Consider the following 23,155-nt stretch of genomic DNA (forward strand, 5'->3'; position numbering starts at 1 on the left):
AGCTGGTCTTCTGGGGAGCCACATCTGTACTGAAGGTCCTGTGTACCTGTTGGATCTCCGCTGAGAGCAAGCTCGTGACCGAGGAGAGAGAGAATGTGGCAGGTTGACAAGACGTTATCTTGGGCTATCAAAGGCCCTTTAGAAAAATAGCCATCTACTTTGAACCTTTGTATTTGACTTAACGCTCTACGACTGTTAGGTAAACCTATTGGAATGCATTGTTAAGCTTGGCGACCTCTAGCCTCCCCAGCCCTAAAGTTAAAAATGCTGGACAATAATATCTGCCACCTAAAGAAAAGATTTCCCAACTCTGCAGTAGTTCTACCGCTAATGCCTCACCAAGGCATTTATGGAATGTATTGATGTATGATTTTCTTTGTTCTATGGCTATAAAATTCATGTAACCTCTTCCACAGAAGAACACATCATTCAGGATAGCTTGAATTTGTGTTCCTGGACCATACTCACTCATATTTGCTTCAGAATAAACTATTGTCTTATTTCCTTAAAAGCAGAGTTGTTTACAACTGTGATCCCAGAACTTGGGAGGCTTAGGCAGGAGGACAGCAAGACTCTGTCTCAAAAGAAAATAAAAGGCTTCAGGTTTATAGTTCACCATCTGCTTTCTGGAATTTAAACTGGTGGACTTACCATAGCAATCTGATCTGGGGCAAAGGAAAAAGAAATCACATTCCCAGCATGTACTGCCAGAATTGCAACTCTGCTGACACAGTTTTTAAGATGAACCTGAACTTGCATTAGAAGAGTGAGGCTTGTAGGCAGACAATACTCCATCAAATGCAAAGTGGAGCAACAGTGCCTCGTTCATAGGGTTGTTGTCTTGCTCACTAAATGTTAGTTTATGGCTGGGCACTGGTGGCTCACGCCTGTAATCCTAGTTACTAAGGAGACAGAGATCAGGAGGATCTCAGTTCAAAGCCAGCCGGGGCAAAAAGTTTGAAAGACCCTATCTCAAAAAAAATCTATCACAAAAAGGGGCTGGTGGAGTGGCTCAAGGTGAAGGCCCTGAATTTCAGCCCCAGAACTGCAAAAAAAAAAAAAAGTTAGTTTATGGATAAACACATTAATCAACTAGGGTAGTCACATTTCTGGGAGAATGCTTACCCAGCTAGATCAAGAACATGAATTGCTGGAATCACATTCGTTCCGTTTCCAAAAACAGGTAATGCTGGAATCTCACCCAACCAAGCCATCTAAAAGAAAGAAAAGCAGCTTGCACATAGGTCCACAGTTCGAGTGATCCAGCCCTAAGTGCTGAGCAGTCTATGGATGTTTTATAAATTGGTTCTGATGAGATTTGGTGTTCAGTCCCAATAGGAGAAATAATGTGAAACCTCAGGACATGATGTTAAGTGAAGCAAGCTGACCTGGACAAGCATCCTGGCTGTGTCTCATGTGTGGAAGCTAAAAGTCAATCTTAATGCAGAATAGTGATTGACAGAGATGGAGAAGTGGGGGTGGGTGGGGAGACGGCGGATAAAGGGAGGTTGGATTTGATCAGTGCACACTGTGTATGTATATATGTGTGGCACAAACATACTGAAATGAAAAAGATGTAGCCTCAGGGCTGACATGCTTTTTAAGACATTGACAATCTCATTAATAGTCACTTATGTGTCATCTACATAGAGAGGAAATGCTTTCACATGCATGATGTCTTTAATTCTCATAGGAAGAATGTCATTAAGTTTGAGAATGATGCGTGCTGAAGGAGGTGGCCGTCAGAAGTTCTGAGATGAACTGCTTAGTGGATAAAATGTCTGGTAGGAGGTTGCATTTGTGGGGAAGCCCTGAGCCTGGAGTGGAACCCCAATCTTCTGAGGCAATTCCTTGTCTTTTCCCATCATTAAGGACTTTAGTACCCAAAAAGATGTGTTGAATATTATTTTATGTTTGTATACTATTTTATTTCACTTTATTTTTGGTGCTGGGGATCAAATCCAGGGTTTCTCACATGCAAAAACCTGAGTTACACTCCCAGCCAGATTATTTTAAATCATTGTCAAGAGTGAAAGAGAAAGAGATGGAGGCCACAGCAGACTACTGGGTCTTGTAACTTTGGGAAACCATTTACAGGTTTTAAGCACTGAAGTGACACCATTTGCTGTTGTTGCCTTGGGAAGGAAAGGTGGAAAGAGCAAGTAATGAGCTGACAGCGACTGTGCCAGCTGTACAGGCAGGAGATGGCTCAGCCTGGCTTAAGGGGGGGAGGAAGGAGAGCGTGGGGCCCAAGAGTGGGGAGACAACAAGCAGGTGATCATAGGACCTGGGGAACTTTTGATGGGTGAGAGGAGGGAGGAGTTGGATTCTGATTGTGCAGCTAGATGGAGAGTGGTCCCATTTTCTGAGATGGTGTCCTAGAGGAGCAGGCTTGGGGGTGTCTATAGTTACAGTTTGGATGACACCAAAGTGAAGGTGCTGATAGGTAGCTTGATCTGCAGATCTAGAAGCAGGAGAGAGAGCCTGGCTGGAGAACGACAAGTGAGAGGAACTGGCACCAGTTATGGGAATAAACAGAGCAGGGCTGGGCGAAAGTGTGGAGGAGGAGGGAGGGGTTGTGGGACAGAGGACTGAGAATGCCAGCATTCCAGGTCATGGGGGAGAAGTGCTGAGAACGGGTGGTGAGAAAGAGCTTTCGTTAGCTTTGTCTCTTCAGCTGTCACATCTGAGTACTGAAGAACAAACGCACTGAAATCCCAGCACGTGGGAGGTGGAGGCAGGAGGATCACCTGGGCTACATCGCAAAAGAAAAACAACCAAAACACAGCCCAAACCAACCTTTGTCATTTTTTTTTCCTTTGGCTATATTGGACTCCTACTCACTAGGCAGGAGCTCTACCACTTGACCCATGCCTCCAGCCCTGTCTTTGTATTGGTTATTCTGGTTTTTTTGGCAGCATTGGGGTTTGAACTCAGGGTCTCATGCTTGCTAGACAGGAGGTGCTCTTAATGCTTGAGCCACTCAGCCAACCCTTTTTCTGTGATTTTTTTGTTCTTTCAAGATAGGGTCTCAAGAATTATTTGCCTGCGGCTGGCTTCGAACCTCGATCCTCCTGTTCTCTGCCTCCTGGGTAGCTAGGATTACAGGCATGAGCCATTGGTTACTCTTGAGTTAGGGCCTTGCTTTATGCCCAGACTGGTCTGGACCTCAATCCTCCTATTTGTGTTTCCCTGCAGAGCTGGGACGACAGGCATGCATCATCACACCCAGATTCTTATTGCCTGGGCTGGCCTCAAACGGCAATCCTCTCAACCTCTGCTTCCCAAGTGGCCCATATTTACAGCCTTGAACCACCATGCCTGGGCCAACCAACAACTTGAGTACAGCTTTTCTTTTATCTCCCCACTTCATTCTCATCCCCCTCTTACAGCAAAATTCCTCGAACTACTCAGTTCTCACCAGCTTCAATTCCTCTCTATTTCCTACCAGCCCCACAAACATGCAGTTCAATTCTCAGACCTCATTTTATTGGCTACTTGCAGAGTTTGACACAATTGATCTTTTACGTATTTATTTATTTATTATTGTTGTACCGGGGGTACATTGTGACATTTACAAAAGCTCTCACAATATGTAATAGTTGAATTCATCTTCTCCATCATTCTCCTTTATCCTCCCTCCCACCATTCCTGGAACACTTTCAACAGGTCTCATTTCCCATTTTCAGGACAATTGTCAGAACTCCCACCATTTCCTTAGGCAACACCCTCCAAAACCAGGCCCCTTTTCACTTCTGCCATGCCTGTCTGCGTACACTGTAGACGTAGCCTTTTAGAACTTCAGACACATTGCGTCACTCTGTGATCAAAGCAGCCCAGTGACCTCTCAGCTCTCTCAGACTACAAGGCTGGCTCTCCTGACTCTCCCCACCCTCCTTGACCTCAAGGCCCATCCTTCTCCCATCCTTTAGCCACCTGGCTCTTTTCGCTCTTCCTAAAACAGCCAGCACACTTCAGCCTCGGTTCTTGGAATTTACAGTTCCTGCTGCCTGGAATGTTCTGTTCCCAGAAAGCAAAGAAGTTGTGACCCTCATTGCCTTTCCTATGCTGCTCAAACAGCACATCCTTAGAACGACCTTCCTCACCGACCTCAGGTAAAACACAGGCCCCCCCACCAACCACATACACTCAGCCTCTCTGTTCTGTCTTGTTGTTTCCACAGCAAGTTTCCTTCACCACATCAGGTCCTCAAGATTTCCTGGCTTATTTGGTCATTATCTGTCTCCCTCCTCCACCCACTAGAATGCAAGCCCAAAAGGGTAGGGCTGGGTTTGTTTAGTGTATCCCCTGCATCTACAGCAGGTTCTGGCACTCAGTCACTACTTGTCTCATAAAAGGAGGGAGATCCATCTTTTCTTTTATTATTCTTACAGTGGTGACACAAGTTATTCACAATGGGAAGGAGATGTAGGAAGATGTAGGTGACTAGTGATGACATCCACATTTTATGCTGTTATACTGAGTTAGCCACATCTAGAAGCAACCAAAGACATTTTTGAGTTGTATAGCCTTACTGGAAAACACTTTTTAAACTGTGTTTATGTATTTATTTACTTATCTGTGGTGTTGTGGTTGGAACCAGAGCTTCTGGCAAGCAATCTACCACTGAGTTACACCCCCAGCCCTGTAAAAACACCTTTTTTTTTTTTTTGCCTTGAGATAGGATCTTGCTTTGCAGCCCCAGCTGGCCTTGACCTCATCATCATCCTGCCTCAGCCTCCTGAGTGCTGGGATTACAGATGTGTGCCACTGTGTCTGCTTTAAAACCCTTTTCTAGAATCCGTAAGCTTACTGAAATGCCGTACCTTAAAAAATGCGTGTAAGGTGCCTCCTTCTGCGCCATACTGAAGTCCCGAAGCAACTACGTAGGTTGCAAACTTTTTGACCTATTGGATAAAATACAGAAAAAAGCTGAAAATAGTATTATTAATCATATTGAATGTGATTATTTTAGTATGTAAAATGAACACTGTAGGACTTTTCATCAACTCTTTTGGGCTTCTTGGGTATTGTTTAGGACACAAATAGTACCTCTTCAAGAGGCAAACAATCCCCCTACACCACTCAGAAGTGCCTCTCACAACTATGACAATTTAATGGGGACTCATAATTCAAGTCAGAGTTACTCTTTGTGACAGTTTAGTTTCTGGCACTGAGGGGCAAGGGAGCTATAGAAGTAAACCTTCCAGAAGGATTTCTGATTATCTAGTAGGGGGGTAGACACCATAAAGCCACAGAGTTCATGGACTTTAACTGACCCAGATTGTTGCCAGGCAGGAGGAGCAGCTTAAGCACTGGGAAACTATGCTTCAATATTTAGCTATTTCTTACAGCTGTCCTACTGCTAATAGCTACCATGGGGAAAATGGGCCTTCTGGCATGTTGAAAGCGCAGGGTACAGATAATACTTAGGAATGCCCCGACACCAGCATTTCTTCCCTTACTGCCCGACACACACCCATAGTCTAGTAACCATTTGGCCATGATGATGCTTAATTTAAAAACTAAGCTGGGTACAATGGTGCACACCTATAGTCCCAGCTGTTTGTGATGCTGAGGTGGGAATCACCTGAGCCCAGGAGTTAGAGACCAGTCTGAGTAATAGAGCGAGACACTGTCTCAAAAACAAAAAAGCAACAAGACCCAGAAAAACCTAAGCCTTGTTTAACGGTTAATGGTTGGTTTTAGGCAAACTCCCCAAACCCTCCACTGAAGGTTGCCACAGCATTCCACAGAATGCCACAGCAGCCCTGTTCCAGTCAGATTTTTTGTTTAATTACATTGGGGGTTTAATCTTACCTAAGATTCATGAATGTATGTGTGTGTGTAACACCATGACCCCATGGGTAAGCCATGACCCAATTGAAACAATATGGCCGGGTGCCGGTGGTCATGCCTATAATCCTAGCTGACTCAGAAGGATTTAGGTTTGAAGTCAGTCCAGAAAAGCAGTTCCCGAGCTCTATCTCAAAAATGCCCACTACAAAAACAGGGCTGGTGAAATGGCTTAAGAGGCAGAGCTCCTGCCTAGTGAGAACAAGGCCCTAAGTTCAAACCCCAGTACTACCCTCCTCAATATATATATTTATATAGTAGGATTCTTTGCTTATTTTGTGGTGCTGGAGGTGAGACCTAGGCTCTCGGCCCTTGTGTATGCTATACAAGCGTCCTACCACTGGGCTACACCCAAGCATCCCCAGTAGGATTATTTGTCCGTTTTGTGTCACTGTGTAGCCCACGCCAGCCTCGAACGTGTGCTTTTCCAGCCTCCACCTCACAAACACTGTGATTACAGGTGTACACCACCTGCCCAGCTCACTTTGAATATTTTATACTCACAGTGTTTGTATTGTATTGCCAAAGTCAATGTGCTTTTTCCATATTCGGGACAGAACTGGACATTTGAAGTTCCTGTTGTAATATCCTCTGAGACCACCAGGTGTCAGTGTGGAGCTATTAATTACATGTCACTTAGGTTGGGTCTTCCTCTAATAGGAAAAATGTCGTGGAGCCTTTAGAGGATTGGGGGTTCTGTATAAGTTGAGTGGGAATGATGGAGTAGTGCCCACTTCACAGTGTTTTTGGCGACTCTACATGAGATCCTACAGTGTCTCCTGCTACACAAGACACCGTAAGTAAAACAGTTAGCGTGTGGCTGGGTGGTAAGCAAGCCCTAGCAAGGGCTTTTCAGGTGTAACTACTTATGTATTACCAAGGCATTCACATCAGCTACTTCAATAAGGGCCAAGAAGAGAACTTATAATTGACATGTCAAAATGATAAATTTTGCTGTAGCAAACCTTATAAGCTATTACTGTTGTTTACATGGACTTCTCAGCACTAGGTATTTAGTGTCAGTGACTATGGACGTGTCGAGGTAAACGCTGTTGAATGATGAAGTTGGAGTCAGGAAAAGAGCAGAGATGCTCCAGCACTTGACCTCTTTCCCACGGCGGCTGCCTTTGGATGTGGGGACAGTGGTGCATGTGGACAAGAGCATCATTGGAGGGAGCAGATCAGACAGGGTTGAGACTTGCTGTCAGTCCTAGTCATGTGACCCTGAGCAAATTAACCTCTGGCTACCTCCATCGCCTTATTTGTAAGATGAGGTCACCGTGCACTTCTCGGCGTTGTTTTAAGAAAAACACGAAATGGATTCTGGGAGCAGAGAAAATGTGCTTCCCCTTCTTCCCATTCCAACTCTGAGCTGGCAGAGGAGCTCAAGTGGTAGAGTGTCTGCCTAGAAAGCATAAGGTCCTGAGTTCAAACTGCACTATTGCAAAACCAAAAACCAAAAAAGACTTCACTGGTTCCCATTCTGACTCTGAACCAGGTGACTCCTGGGATGTGCAGACCTCCTGGTGGGTGAGGGCCTGAGCTCAGTGGGGAATCTGACACAGGGCTTCCAGGTCGGTGGGCTGGACCGGAATCTGGGCAAGAACCCCTAAACAGTGCATCTTAGGGTGAACCTAAAGCTGGGAGATCTGTGGGTGTAAGTTATGAGGAAGCAAAACAAAGAGGTGATTAAAGAGTTGTGGTGAAGTATATAAAACTAAGAGTAGTCCTTAACAAGGAGTAAAACTATTATCTTGACCAGGGTTGAGTAAGAACAGATGAGGAGAAAGAGGCCAATATACAGAGCCTCAGAAGGAACTTTTACTACCCCAAATGTTCTAAGACCCCAGACTTACATTTTTTCCAACTTTGAGAACCATTTTTTCAGCATTGATGTGGTCCAGAAAATTAGGGTGATTCTTTCTTCTGCGGTAATCCTCTTCTGTAAATGGAACCTCGGAATCATCCTGCAAGGGAGAGAAGGTGTGGACCTGATGCATTAGATCTGTGTAAAACTTCTAAGGCAGAGGCTTCTTCCTGTAAGTTCAGGTAAAGCTTAAAACAGCTGCTCAGCTATAGGATAACTGTGACTGGCAACAATTAATTATATATTTCAAAATAGCTGGTAGAGAGGACTTTGAACATTCCCAACACGGAGAAATGATAAATGTGCAATTACCCTGCTCTGTTCATTACACAGTGAATACATGCATTGAGAACATACTGTATGGGCTGGCGGAGTGGCTCAAATGGTAAAGCACCTGTGAAGCCCTGAGTTCAAATCCTAGAATCACCAAAAAAAAAAGTTTAAAAAAAAAGAAAATATACTCATTAGTAGATGCAATTATTATGTGACAGTTAAAATGAAAATATCATTTAAAAAAAACACTGCTGTTTAATAGTGATTTAATTTTCTTGAAAATGCTTTTAGCTAAACAAATTTTATAATTTAAACTTAATATAACAAAATTAAAATTTAAATATCTTATTTTCTAAAAGTGGCAAGTTGTCACTGTGATTCCATAAAGGTGTTCAATAAGCCATTTCTTTCCTTAAATTTGTTGTTTGTTTTCTTTGTGGTGCTGGGAATGGAACCCAGGGCCTCAGATGTGCCAGACAAGTGTCCTATCACCGAGCCACTCAGCCCTAACCTCTGGAAAATATTTCTGACAGTCCACTGAGCTGTGCATCACATTCAGGCTCCACAACTCTTTCACCTGCAGAGGAATGTGGCTGAGAACTTCCTGGAGAATGATGAAAACTGAGAGCCATGACAGAGCGCGCTTCCCGCCCCCATCCACGTGAAGAGGTCCTTGTGGGAACGGGGCTTTAAAGCTACCCTGGTCTTTCTGGTTTTCTGATGGTTCACAGAAATTTATTGCAATTTGTGGTGTCATCCGTCCCACAGTATCTATCTAGCTGCCTTTCACAGGGTGAACCTCATGCTGGCTGCTGCCACACAAGCTTTTGCAGTTTTCAGGATGATGATTGTCTGCATGCATTTCTCCAACTGTGAATTCTAGTCCAGGCTGGACTTGAACTCATGATCCTCCTGCCTCTGCATCCCACCACAACCAACTTCAATCTTTTTTTTTTTTTTGCAATATTGGGGTTTGAACTCAGGACCTACACCTTGAGCCACTCCACCAACACTTTTTTGTGATGGATTTTTTTTTTTGAGATAGGGTCTCACAAACTATTTGCCTGGCAGATCCTTCGAACTGCCTCCTGAGTAGCTAGGATTACAGGCGTGAGCCACCGGTGCCAGGCTCTGAATTACAGTTTCGTAGGCTCTTGGGCTGTGTTGTGGAGAATGGATTGGAAGGACGATGAGAGCTATTTTAGCAGTCCAGGGAGCTGATGGCTAAAGCTCGGGTTAGAAAGTTGCCATGGATACAAAGGGAACTAGATGGGCGTCTGATACATTTTTGTATCTGATACATTTATGAAGGATGGAAAGGAGTGAGGCGAGAGCAACTGCAGTGATGTGGATGCCCTTGGGAAAAGAGAGAGGATGAATTTTTGAGGGGAAGTTCAGGTTTGCCCACCTCAATTCTGTGGACATAGTAGATACTTGTGAATACACATGGTATGGTTAGCTGTTCTTTTAAACATGTCTGTCCAGTGGCTCACGAGACGATTGGCAGATAAAATACAAAACATCCTGTTAAATTTGAATTTCAGATAAACAAGTAAATGAGTTTTGTTTTGCTGTACTGGGGTTTGAATTCAGGGCCTACTCTTTGAGCCACTCCACCAGCCCTTTTATGTGTTGGGTATTTTTGAGATAGGGTCTCAGGAGTTACTTGCCTGGGCTGGCTTTGAACTGTGATCCTCCTGATCTTTGCCTCCTGAGTAGCTAGGATTACAGGTGTAGCCACGGGTGCCTGGCAGTAAATGAGTTTTTAGTGTAGGTATCCTTCAATACTTAAACTAAAAGAATATTTATGCTAAACATTATTCACTTCTGAAATTCTCATTTAACTGGGTGTCCTTGTATGTAATATATATTTTTCATTTTTGCTTTTGTTTTGTTTTTGCAGGACTGGGGTTTGAATTTAGGGCCTCACATTTGCCAGGTATGTGCTCTGCTACTTGAGCCACATCCCGTGTTATGTGCGTTTTTTAGCTGTTAACTTGGCTTCTAGAAACAGCGGGATAAGCTTTGCCTTTTGATGAACTGAGGTTGGCAGCTTCATAGCCCTGGCTACACGGACATGGTGGCCAGCTTGCTCCTCCAGGATTTGCCCCACTTTTAGTCTCCGTGACCTCAATCTAAATGGTCACATTTTATAAGATGGACTGCAAGGAGCCCTGACCAGAGGTTTTCCCTAAAGAAAAGGGAAATCAAGCTCTTTGGCCAGCTGCATTGAAGCCTAGAAACTCCAACCACCCAGGGTCCTAGGTTCAGAGCTGTCGTTCCTTAATTCCTTCTTGGAACAGAGACTTGGTTGTGTGTTAGGATCCTTTGCTACTGGTGCTTGGGCTGCATATCTATAGTCCTCAAATTTCATTCATCACAACAACAATAAATACAGTATATTTTTAATTTGTTTAGGGCTCAAGTGATCCTCCTGCCTCAGCCTCCTGAGTAGGGGCTACAGAAGAGCACCACTGTACTCAGCTCAAGTGTATCTTTCTTGTCTTTCTGAGCTGACAACCAAAGCCTGTCAGTCTGGATTATTTTGGTTGAGTCAAGGTAACCTCTGGTTTCCTAGCTATGTTCTTGCTCTGTGTGTGTGAGTAAATATGTTTTCTTCTGCAATATTTATCTGTTTTCTTTGAGACAGGGTCTTCCTATGTAGTTCAGGCTGGCCTCAAATTCAAGATCTCCTGCTTCTGCTTGCCAAGTGCTGAGTTTACAGGCATAGGCCACCACACCCGGCCCCCTATCTGTTTTAAACGTCTAACCAGGCACCAGTGACTCACACCTATAATCCTACCCCAGTAATATAAAAAAAAAAATTGTCTAGATTTCTTTGAGTCACGTTCTCCTTCTTCAGTAGCTCGTTTTTATCAGCATCATAAATGCAAACTGGGTGGGCAAGAGTCTGAATTAATGCCTCATCTATGGTTTCCTATGGGATTTTTTCTGTCCCAGGGAAATCTCCTTGAGAGAGATAAAGTTCCCTTCTAGTGGGACCTTGCAGCAGCCAAGACTTACTGGAAAAGGCCACGGCTCTCAAGTAGCTGCCATTAGAGTTATGAACCACCATTTCCAGACCAAAATAGGACTCCATTTTTTTTTTTTTGGTGTTATTGGGGTTTGAACTCAGGGCCTCATGTTTGCTAAGCAGGATGACTTCAAACCTCATTTCTCCTGATGTCTGTCTCCACAGTAGCTAGGATTACAAGTGTGAGCCACTGGAGCTGGCTAGACTTTTAAAACAGGTAGGGGGCCAGGTATGGTGGCCCACACCTGTGGACGTAGCAGTTGACAAGCAGAAAAGGAGGATCTTGAGTTTGAGGCCAGCCTGGACTACATAGGGAGACCCTGTCTCAAACAAAACAGATAATACTACAGGAAAAAACATATTTTTTTGTTATTTATTAAAATTAGTAAAAATGAAAATATTTGATTACATTTACCCTTCTTCTGTATCAAAACTCATTGTAGCATTTCAGTATTTTTGGCTACAAGTAACATAAAAGCTAACGTCAATGGCAGAAACCCCAGGGGAATTCATTAGCTCACTTCCATAGGGTGGCTTTGGCACCATGGGCTGGCAGCTCTGCTTTTCTGATGCCCTCTTAGCTCCACCTCTCCCTGTGCATGACTGTCCCCTCCTCTGCAGGCTCAGGGTAAGACTGGTGGCAGGAGCTCCAAGCTTCACATCCAGCCCTGACAGCGTCTTCCCGAAGTCTCTGTCAGGATGAGCCAATCCCAGAGCCCCTATCCAGCTTTCCTCTGTGTAGACTGGACTGTGCTGGTTTCCTGGCACATAGCTGGACTACACATCCAGGACCCTTGCAGCAGCTGTGGTCATGTGATTGGGGATTATGCAGGCATTTGTAGAAGGGATGAGCACCACCTCCAGTTCTGGTCTGTAAAGCTTCCCACGACCCCTCCATGGCTTAAGGCAGTGTGCTCTGGAAGTAGTCGGGACATCCAGCAGGAGCTCGGATCTCAAGTCAGATTTGAGAGGCTTACTCAGTCATCAACTGCTCATTTCACATTGAGCAAGAAATACATTTCCACTATGTTCAAGACATTCTATATTTTTGAGGGGAAGGGTGGGTTTCACATCCTCAACCCCCAGAATTGGATTATGTGCCTACCCCTCAGCCAATGGTTGACAAGAGAGGGACCATGATGGCTGGTGTGAATCAATCAGGATGTTCCCCTGGTGCCAGGGACAGTCTCCCTTCCCTGGGTGTGTGGGCAGTGTGGACATCTGGGCAAATCAAAGCTCTGCTGGCTTGGAGGCCAGCATGGGGCTGCCAGGCAGGAGGCCAGCAGTGTCTACATTCACCTAGCACTCACTTTCCTGAATGGCAGGGTGGCGGCGAGACTTTCCACAACCTCTGATTCTGATGAACCACAGCTTATCAGCAAGGGCCTAGCAGGAAAGAAATAGCTTACTCCAAGTGGGTAATTTGGGATGTAGGGAAACCACATAACCAGAGCCAGGAGCAAGATGCTCTGGATCACTCCTAGGTCCAAAAGTATCAAGAGAGCAAATGATAATTAGAGCGAGAGACAAAGCTGGGGGCCTGACCGCCAGCAACAGCCCACCACCAGCAACAGAACAAAACTGGGTATAGACACTCTGACCTCATTCTTTTTGGTTCTTGTACCCTTCCCCCGCATTGGCCAGACCACGTTGGGAGCAGAGGACCAGGAAGCTTGCTGATCTAGGCTACAGGGTCAGAGCAGGTGAAGAGGAGATAGGGTGGATCTGGAGTGGCAGACGGAAAACATTCAGCACATGGCTGTTCGTGTGACGCTCAGCTTCTCACAGCTGCTAGTGGGGAGCTGTCTTTGTCTTCTGGGCACTGCCCAGGACAGCTCTGAAAATACCTTGGCTCTGTAGCATCAACAGTATGTTGCAGGCTTTTCCAGACTTTTGCTGACTCAAGGGATGGAATGTAACTTTCAGCGTTCTGGAGTTACTCTGGATGTCAGTCAGGCTGCTGTGGGGTCACTTTGTATGACAGTAGAAGACACAGCTTTCTGAAGTCATAAGTTTACAGTGATTTTTTTCTAACTTAGGTCACTTCTGCTTTACTTAGAACTCGTTTCCTCAACTGTTACCATGTCCTGGGACAGTGACAAGAAGATGGGAGCAGAGAAGAGCAAAGAAGGTGGAGAGGATTTACCAATCCCTGAGCCCAGTGGCAGCGCTGTCCATGGATTACGTAAATCAGTTCTCTTTATAAAACTTCCTCTTTCTGGTTAAGCTATCTCCAACTGGATTCTTCTACTTGCACCCAAGACTTCTGCTCAGCTCACCCTGCTTTCAAACAGATGCCAGGGACTGGAGGTGTGGCTCAAGTGGTACAGTGTCTGCTTTGCAAGTGTGAAGTCCTGAGTTCGAACCCCAGTCCCGCCAAAACCAAATCCAGCTCAAATGGACATCACGATCTTCTTCTGCCACATCCCCTTCAATTAGACTTGTTGGGGACAAGCGTGTTTGTTTCTTATAGCCATTCTTTGCATCTATACCCCCACCTATGCCCTCATCTCATTAGATTGTTTCATGCTTGCTAGGCAGGCAGTCTACCACTGCAGCCATGCCCCCAGCCCTCCTTGGATTCTTTTAAAACAAGTTTCAGACACTATCACTTTATTCACAAATACTTCATTAATCTTATTATAGCCGAATTTTTCAATTCTTCAAATATTTATAATTATTAGTCTTGTTTGTGAAATCATTCCCTACAAATTCTGTAACTTTAACAGTTAAAGTTTTACTTTTTTCTTTTAATTATGTAACCTAATTGAAATTGGCTTTTTGTGTGGTGAGAAAGAGAATTTGGGAGAAGGTGTGATGGAAATGTTCTATTTATTTATTTATTTAGACAGGATCTTGATATATAGGCCAAGCTGGCCTCAAACTCAAGATCGTCCTACCTCAGTCTCTTGATTGTTGGGATTACAGATGTGTACCACCACATCAGGCAAAATTTTCTATATTTTGATTATTGTGGTGGTTGCATAATTATGCATTTGTCAAAACCCATAGAGCTATATGGTAAAAATGGTTAATTTTACTATGTGCAGATTATACCGTAATAAACATGACTTTTAAAGTCATCATTAGCCACTAGGGAAATCCAATTAAAACTGTTGTGAGGGTGGGGTGTGCCAAACGACCTAAGAGCCAACACAGGGGCCATTTCCCTCTAGTCTCTAGGGACCAGCTCTTCTCCATTCTCAGTCTTTGTGGTTCAGGGAGCTGACCATCCCTGGCCTGGAGTGGGTTATACGATCCCAGGTCTGGCAAAGAGCATGACATTCCCCTGACCACAATGAATGGTTCAAGGTTAGACCCTTAACCTAAGATCCATCAAAGTGGGACCCAGGATGACAGCTGCTGGGAGTCAGGGGAACAGACAGCTTATTAGAGGAGGGATTCATTCAGCGAGGGAAAGGAGCAAAAGGTGAGAGAAGGAGAGTTCGTGAACTCTGAGTGCATTGTTTACGCCTCTAGAGCCAGCTGTGCCTGAGTTGCCACTTTGGGACTTACCAATTACATGATGCAAAAAATGTCCGTTTTGGTTCAGTCATCGAGCACCATTAGTCAGAATGCCACCACCGTGGTCAGCAGGCCAGTGGGCCGATGTTATTCTGTAGGGACATTTAACTAGACACTCTGAGGGAAGGAACGATAACAGGAATAAAATGACTTTGCTTCTATCTTGAGGTGGTGGCAACCAAATAGAATAGTGCTAAACTTTACAAGGACTTGAAGCTGGGTCTGCAATCCCAGCAGTAGGAGGCTGAGGCAGAAGGAATATGAGTTCAAGGCCAGCCTGGGTTACATGGCAAGACCCTATCTCAAACCAAGAGAGAGAGAGAGAGAACAATGTTGGAAGCATGTGTGTGAAGCATTGTCCAAAATTTTTGGGCTGTAATGCCCACGCACTTTATAGGAAAGTATCTAAACTAAGTGGTATAGCAGATCTTACACTGTGCTCTTGTGTGGAAAAAAGACAGAATAGGTGTGATTCAGAGAAGAGCTCTGGCTGTGAAGAAGTTTTAAGAATATTATAACCAGTGTACTTTGCTTACATTTCCTTTTAATGTATGCACAAGAAGTATGTCACAAAATCATAGTTGTAAATAAATCTAAAAGAACTCTTAATGCTTGGTGCAGTGCATCCACCTATGTAGTCTCTGCTATTGGGGAGGCTGAGGCAGGAGAATCACATGAGCCCAGGAGTTCCAAGATCAACATGCACAACAAGTGAGACTCCATTTTTAAAAGAAACCAAGCACAGAGGCAGGAGGCATGGCTCCCTGAAACAAAACCAAAAATAAGATAAAATAATACTCTTTCTTTTTTTTTTTTTGGTAGTACTGGGGTTTGAACTCAGGGCTTCACACTTGCTAGGCAGGTGCGCTACTGCTGGAGCCATGCCTCCAGTCCTTCTATTTTGCTCTGATTTTTGTCAGCACTAGGGCCTCAAGCTTGCTAGGCAGGCACTTTACCACTTGAGCCACTCCACTAGCCATTTAATTGTGTTGGATATTTTTAAGATAGGGTCTTGCAAACTATTTGTCTGGGCTGTCCTCCAACCTTGATCCTCCTGATCTCCGCCTCCTGAGTAGCTAGAATTACAGGTATAAGCCACTGGTGCCTGGCTGCTTTGGTTATTTTTGAGGTAGGGTCTTGCTTTTTGCCTGGGCTGACCTGGACCATCACCCTTCTCACAGTAGCTGGGATGACAGGCATGAATACAGAGGCCCAGGTTTTTCTGTTGAGGTGGGATTTCACAGACTTTTTGCCTATTCTGGGCTTGAACCACAATCCTCCTGATAGCCACTTCTTAAGTAGCTAGGATTTCAGGAGTGAGTTGCTGGCACTGGCCCTCTTTCAATAGTTTTAAAATAAAAAGCATAAGTGATAACCAAATATTGTTATATAGTCATTGTTTCTCTCTCTCTCTCTCTCTCTCTCTCTCTCTCTCTCTCTCTATATATATATATATATATATATATATATATATATAGGCAGTACTGGGGTTTGAACTCGGGGCCTCACATTTGCTAGGCAGGCACTCTACCACTTGAGCCATTCTGCTTACAGTCATTGTTATTTAAGGACAGAGAATCGGTCTGAGAAATGCACGCATACTTGATTTCATTGTTGCACGAGCACCATAGTGAACTTACACATGCCTGGATGGCTGCTGCTCTGCTGGATGGCTTTGCCAGATTTGCTTTGGCAAATGGCAGTCTCCCACAGTCAGGTTATGCAGTTTTTTTCAAAAGTTCTTCAGCTGCCTTCACATCAGCATTTGCAGATTCACCACTCACTGTCACATTACATACCAAATAACAATTCTTCACTCATTTACCCACCTATAGCTAGCAGAAAATTCAGCATTGTAGCCTTGTCTTCCAATGTCACACATAAACTTTGCTTTGGCTGGGGTGGCCGTGGTGCTGAGAGGCAGACACTTCTGGGCTGGTCTTCCTCCAGGTTGTAAGAAGTTCCTCCATATCAGAGATGGGCTCTTCCAGAATTTCAGCTCCTTTAACAGCTTCTTTCACCTTGTTCTTGTTCAAGATCATGGCTGTGGTGGAAGGGGCATGCCTGACTGTCAAGCAGGAGCCTCTGATTCCCTTTTCATAGTCCTTTGTCACTCTCAGTTTTCTTTCCATGTCGATCATTTCACCCCCTTTAGCAGTGGGTTTTCTACAGGTAGGGTCATGTGAGCTACACAACACGAGATCAAATTGAGCACAAGAGAGAGTGATGTGATTAAGAGGTGTGGTAAACACAAGATGTGTGAGGCTGCTGCCTCTGTAACATGGCACACTGCTTTACAGTGAGCGTAAAAAAAAAGAGTTGGAGCTTGGCACAGTGGCTCATGCCTGTAATCCTAGCTCTTCAAGAGGTAAAGATCGGGAGGATCTCAGTTTAAGTCCAGTGCAGGCAAAAAGTTACTGAGACCCCTATCTCAACCAAAAGCTGGGGGCAGGAAGGGTGGGGCACACCTGTCATAAATAGAAGGATTGAGATCCAGGCTATCCCAGGCAAAAACTGAAACCCGATAGCAACTGAAGCAAAAAGGACTGGAGGTGTAGCTCAAGTGGTAGACCATCCAAGCACAAAGCCCTGAGTTCAAACCCTGATACCACAAAAAAAAGTTGAAGTGCACATGATAGAAAGTACAGTACAATAAATGCACAAACCAGCAACATAGCTATTCATCTTCATTACCAAGTGCTATGCACTGCACCTGATGTATGTGCCACACTTTCGTTCCTTAGGCAAACATGAATTTTGTTATACCAGCTCACAACAAGCACATATATAATACATCAGCTTTGATCTTTTGAGGGCTTCAATGACACTCGCTGACACAAATTTTTCAGCTCCATTATAACCGCTGGGACCACTATCATATTGACCAAAACCTTGTTCTGTGGCACATGACTGTAGTTTAATAGGTATCATTTTAAAATCCTTGTTGTTCCATGAAACAATGAAATCTCTTAGAAGTTGGATGGGCTTAAGAGGCAAGGAGCGCTGGTGAGTGCCTATAGATGGGGCTTGGGAGTGTAAGAATGTATCATTTTCTATAAAGGAAAACTCATGTTCTACTTACAGGGTCCAGAGGTTTGGATCGAGCCCAAGTCATCATGGTCGATAATAAAATAAATATCTTTCGCTTTTCAAAATGGCTGACTTCTTCATTCAGTGCTGTTGGGCCAAAAAGCAGAGCAGTTATTTGGATCCACTCAGAACTTGGTTTTGAAATCATGTGGGCTGTTAGTTACCAGTGGGGCTTACGGTTCAACACCAGGGTGGCCTCACCTCTGAGGCCTCCATGTCCCCTTCCCACCAGTGTTCACCTGACCCTGCGATCACCTGACCACTTCTGGGCTCAGGTCAGAAATTCAGTCCTTCGTATTCCGTGCCCTGTAGCTGTGTGCAGTTAAACCAAAGCTTTGAGACCAACTCTGAAATACAAGCGTTTATCAAGCCATTGCAAATGCCAGCCAGAAAAGGACCAGGTCCTTGGAGAAGTTCCATGACTACCAGCCACAAGGCTACAGAGTAGTTGGAACCATGTCCACTGAACCTAAGCGCTAAGAGCATTTGTGTATGACAATTTGGGGAAAGACAACATGGATTGTTACATTGGTTATGAATAAAGATGGTCAGAATAGTGCTAAGCAGGGAAAACTTGGGGTCAAGGACAGAGTTCATTAGGAGTCCTCGTTGCTCTGGACTAGCTGGGGCTAGCAGTTTAAAGCTGATGTATAAACAGGAGGCAGTGCACATTAGGGTCTGCTCCCACGGGTTGTAAGTCAAGGTTGTAACATTTATTCAGGAACACTGAACAGTCTTTTCTTGGGTTTGGCCAGTAGCTCTAACTGATTGCTTTCCCTTAATCTCTTTCCCCCTCTGCTCTCCTGCCTTTGTAATTAAATTTAGGACAAGTCAGAACTTTTTTTTTTTTTTCCCAGAATTGTTCTTTGCTTGGCTGGTGATAGGAATAACCTTGGTTGACAAGCAAAGGAACAATTCATGGGGCTTATTGAATTTGCCACCATGATGAGTCAGGTACTAATATATTGTTTACAGATGGGGAAACTGAGATACCATTTTCTCAGAATCACAGAGGGAAGGGATGGGGCAGATGGGCTTGCTCTCCCCACTGCATCTCGCTAGCTGTAGGGAAAATGGAACTATTTGGGTACTGGGGCTGCAGCCCTGCCTAGCTTGGGCCTCCGGGAAAGGAAGTAATCTGGAATATGCCCACCCCTCCCACTCCACCTCCTTGTGGGGAGCACAGTCTGTGCCTTGGGGGCTGAGGGCTGTGGTGGTCAGCATAGATTGGCAGGAATGCCCAGTTACGAACAATCTGTATGATTTGGTATTTCCCTACCGATTGGGACAGCCATGCACAGAAAGCAGGGCTGATTTGACTTCCAAAGGGTTTGTCACCCATTTACGCACTCAGTCTCCTTGAATGCATCCGAAAAGTGACTCCACTAATATCTTCTTCATGTCGTATGATTTTCTAGACAAGGGCCTAAGCTACAAAATAAAGTCTAATTAAGTTGTCAGAGGTTCATGGTACATTGTTAATCTCAAGAGGTGATTCTCTAAATGACAACACAACAACGAAATGCTGACATCCTAACTCTAAAAATCCATGGATTCTGCTGGGCACTGGTGGCTCATCCCTGCCATCCTAGCTACTTGGGAGGCTGAGATGGAGAGGATCGAGGTTTGAGGCCAGCCCAGGCAAATAGTTCAAGAGACCCCCATTTCTAAGATAACCAGAGCAAAATGGACTGGTGCTGTGGCCCAAGCAGTAGAGTGCCTGCTTTGTAAGTAGGGAGCCCTGAGTTCAAACCCCAGTCCTGCCAAAACAACAATAACAACATTTCTACCTAATTTCATTTCATTTCTACCTAAAATGAAAAAGCACTATTGAATTAAGCCCAAGAACATGATGTTCCTGTGTTCATCCCAACTTCATATGTTAATTTTAGTTTCTTTGTTAATTTTGGTTTCTTTATTTATACCAATAACAAAAAGTGCCTCTTCAATTAATTGTGCTCTGATAACCTTTCTGACCTGCTGTGCTTTGCACTGGCCTATTTTGAGTACATGGCACACTTCGAGGACCTCTAACTGGGTCATCCTTTTTTATCTGTGATATTTATAATGGGTCTAAAATGATCTGTGTGCTCCCCTTCTGAACACACCCTTTATTCATATATATGAAAGCTTTCTCCTCAGCTCTAGTAATTTATTCCTTTTTCCTGTGCCATCTTGCCTTCCTTTTATAGTGCCCAAGAAAGGCAAAGTAGAAGAATTCTAAAACATTTAAAAATGACTTAATAAAGCCCTATTAAAAAGTAATACAAAACAAAATCTAAGAATGTATATTAGGACTGACAAAGTCTCTACCCTGTTCTCCCTGGTCCCACCCACTCTGTGGCCCCCAGGTGACTCCACTGACCAACCAAAGGGTCTCTGGCTATACTTGCTCACACACAAACACCCTATGTCTCAAAACCTTTTCTCCAAATAGAGAAGAGAAATTTTCTTAATTGTGTAAAGCTCTTTATTAGAATAGAGAAAGTGGTAAGACAATTCTGAATTTAAGGCTCATGAAAGGAAATAGAATATCAAGTTGTAAGAACTGATTAGTGTTCCTGGAGTGGCCTTGGGCAGGCCTGCAAAAGAACTGACACTCACCTGTCACTGCAGGAAGTGAATGGTTGGGTCTCAAATTCACACTCAATGTCCATCTATTTAGGCTTTTTTGGGGGGTTGTAGGCTGGGTGGGAAACCCAAGGCCATAGCAGGCTAGGGAAGCCTCTATCACTGAGCTACACCCTCAGCCTCAGATAGGCAGTTTTGTGTATTAAATTAAGACTGGGTTAAAGGAGGTCACTTTTGGGAAATGAGGATGGAGTACAAAAGAAATGGAGGGAATTACTTCTCGGTATTCTAAGCCCTACTCTGCTTTTTAATCTTCAAAACATGTCTGGGTTTTACTATGGAAAAAATGTTTAAAATTTTAAAGTATGAGTATATGTTAGAAGAAAACTCAATTTTCAAAACCTGGCACAAAATAAGTGCTCAGGAAACATTTGCTCAGATGATTGCTTTAGGTAGTACAAAGGGATGAAATGCAGAAAGTTGACTTTAAACAAGTTCTGCCTCCAAAGGGTTCATTTTTTTTTGTCTTTAATCTTTGTTCATGTTTTTGACTTGTGTCTGACTGGATGAAATTTAGGCACAGAGAAGTCAAGCGACCCCTGAGGAATCCCCATACCCACAGGCAGTATTGTCCTGTCATCTCTTGATATGGCATAGTCAGTCCTGAGGCTCCACTCCACTTCTCTGAATTTAAGCCAAAACGTAACTTTGCTGTTGATCTAATCCAAGGACTAGCAAAATACTGCTGGTTTTATAAATAAAGTTTTATTGATACTCAGTCCATTTGTTTACACATTGTTTATGCTGCTTTTCTCCTATCATAGCAGAGTACTTGACTCTCAGAATCAAATGTATTATGTAGCTCTTCACAGAAAAAAGTTTTGGACCCCATCTAATCTTCCTAAAACAAAAAGTTCGAAGGCTTTGACTTGTAAGGTGCTGTTTGTCTTTGGGGGCTGTCCTGGTCTAGAATAACTATTCAAATGAGTTGCTTTCACCTTTGCTTCAGACTTAATGAGGATGAAGCAAAAAGGAGCAAATTGCAACACTCCACCTTGTTCTCTGAAGTCCATCATGCTTTTCAAAGCTTTTGCAAAATCCAAGCCTTCTCCCTCCCCCCCACCCCCTGTCCTTTGCCACCAGGGAGCATTTGCTGAATTGAATCAAGTCCTCTTGGTGTCACATGGCTCTCATGGGTTCCTTTCTTGGTAGCTGCTGTTGCCCTCTGTCTTCTGCTAAGGTTCCTGGGTGATCTTAATCTGTGAGGCTGTAACCTGTGAGGGTGTAAAGCTCTCCAAATTGTACCTTGTATCACCCCAATCCACTCAACCCCATTGCTGAAAGCAGTGTCTGTTGAATGAGCCAAGGTGGACTTCTGAAATTTATTGTTTCATTTCTTTTGGCAATTAAAGATATTCCATTCTAGGCTGGCGGTGTGGCTCAAGTGGTAGAGCACTTGCTTAGGAAGTGTGAGGCTCTGAGTCCAAACCCCAGTACTGCCAAAAAAAAAAAAAATCCATTCTTTAGAAGTATCTAGCCAGGTGTGGTGGTGCACACTTGGAATCGCAGCATTCAGGAGGCTAAGGTAGGAAGTTCGTGAGTTTGAGGCCACCCTGGGCTATATGCTGAGACCTAATTTCCAAACAACCAACCAACAAGGCACAGCAAAACACCCAGAAGAGTAGCCCCAGGCTTATTCCTTAGCATGGATTTTATACTTCAGGTAAGTTTCAGACCAGTTTTTCTATGGCTTTTAGATGAAATAGCTGAACAAAAATTATGAACTGTCAATTAGGGGCTGGAGGTATAGCTCAGTGGAACTGTGATTGCCTAGCATGCTGGAGGCCTTAGATTGGAACCTCAGAATCAAACACACACACACACACACACACACACACACACACACACACACACACGTCAGTTAAAAAAAACATCGCTTCTGGAGATAAGAAAGTGCTCCTCACTGACCGGAGACTGCCCATACGGCTTCCTCCACTTGCTGTGGGCTCTCTGTGATGTTGTAAATGGTGACATCACACTCCAGCAGATGTGAGAGAAGGTCTTCTCGAGAGATGTTCTGAAAGGAAGAGTGACAGCCATTTGCAACAATAGGCAAGCAAGGTAACCTTAATATTTACACAGAATGGCGTCTTCCAGATGAGACGAGTCCCATAGGAAATGTGTGCAGAGGACTTCTCTTTAAAATGAAATTTTGACTCTCTTCTGTGTGTAGTTTTCATGCAAAAAAGAAGTTTGTGAAAATAGCCTGGAACAGATGATCAAAAATTGCAAAATGATTTTAGGTACTATATCTGCCTGCTGTTCAAACTGCAGCTCAGGGGAAAGAATTAGAATGCACTGGGGGAAAATGAGTGAGACATTTAAAACAAATGAGCTTCAACTCCAGACAAGACAATTGAGCAATATGTATCATGAATCACTTAGAATTCTGATAAGCCATTAATCCGGATTATTTCAGAATCCTGATGATGGAATGAGTCTGTTCTCTCAGAGGATGCAAGGTAACCTATTTTGCTTGACAGTTGGGAATCTTTTTAAAAATACAGAAACATTTGATGTGCAGAATGTACAGATCTCGCATTCGACAAAAGTAACTTTGGTTACCGAGCCTCAGCTCCACCACTGGACCACAGTTCCCTGAGGAGGGCTGTCTGCAGGACTGAGTGCAGAGGGAGGCTCCAGGCTTACAGATCAGAGGGGCTTAAGGGCCTTGGCCTGTTTGGCAGGGAGGGTTTTGCTGCTTCATTTGCCTGGCTCCGTAGATAAGACTTAGAAATGTTACTTGTCCCTCCAGAGTACTCAGGGTGCTGCCATGTGCACCCCTCTGTCCTTGTGTTCACAGTTCTGCTGTGGAGTCCCTAATGGGCAGTGAGCTTTGTGTTCATCTGTGGATCCTTGGGGTGCTCAACGGGCATTCA

The 23,155-nt window shown here is 44.1% G+C and overlaps 1 protein-coding gene across 1 annotated transcript in view; it reads right to left on the reverse strand.

Moving 5' to 3' along the window:
- The window catches only part of Ak7 (adenylate kinase 7), a 60,747-nt gene that overhangs the window by 27,482 nt on the left and 10,110 nt on the right, over positions 1-23,155 (reverse strand). The window contains exons 3-7 of the mRNA XM_020180988.2: positions 22,185-22,293; positions 17,638-17,732; positions 7,713-7,823; positions 4,827-4,907; positions 1,126-1,214 (exon numbers count right to left, since the gene is read on the reverse strand). Of these exons, the coding sequence (XP_020036577.2) occupies positions 1,126-1,214; positions 4,827-4,907; positions 7,713-7,823; positions 17,638-17,732; positions 22,185-22,293 (485 nt within the window). The remainder of the gene's footprint in view (positions 1-1,125; positions 1,215-4,826; positions 4,908-7,712; positions 7,824-17,637; positions 17,733-22,184; positions 22,294-23,155) is intronic.

The sequence above is a fragment of the Castor canadensis genome, chromosome 3, assembly GCF_047511655.1.
Source record: "Castor canadensis chromosome 3, mCasCan1.hap1v2, whole genome shotgun sequence".
Lineage (NCBI taxonomy): Eukaryota > Metazoa > Chordata > Mammalia > Rodentia > Castoridae > Castor > Castor canadensis.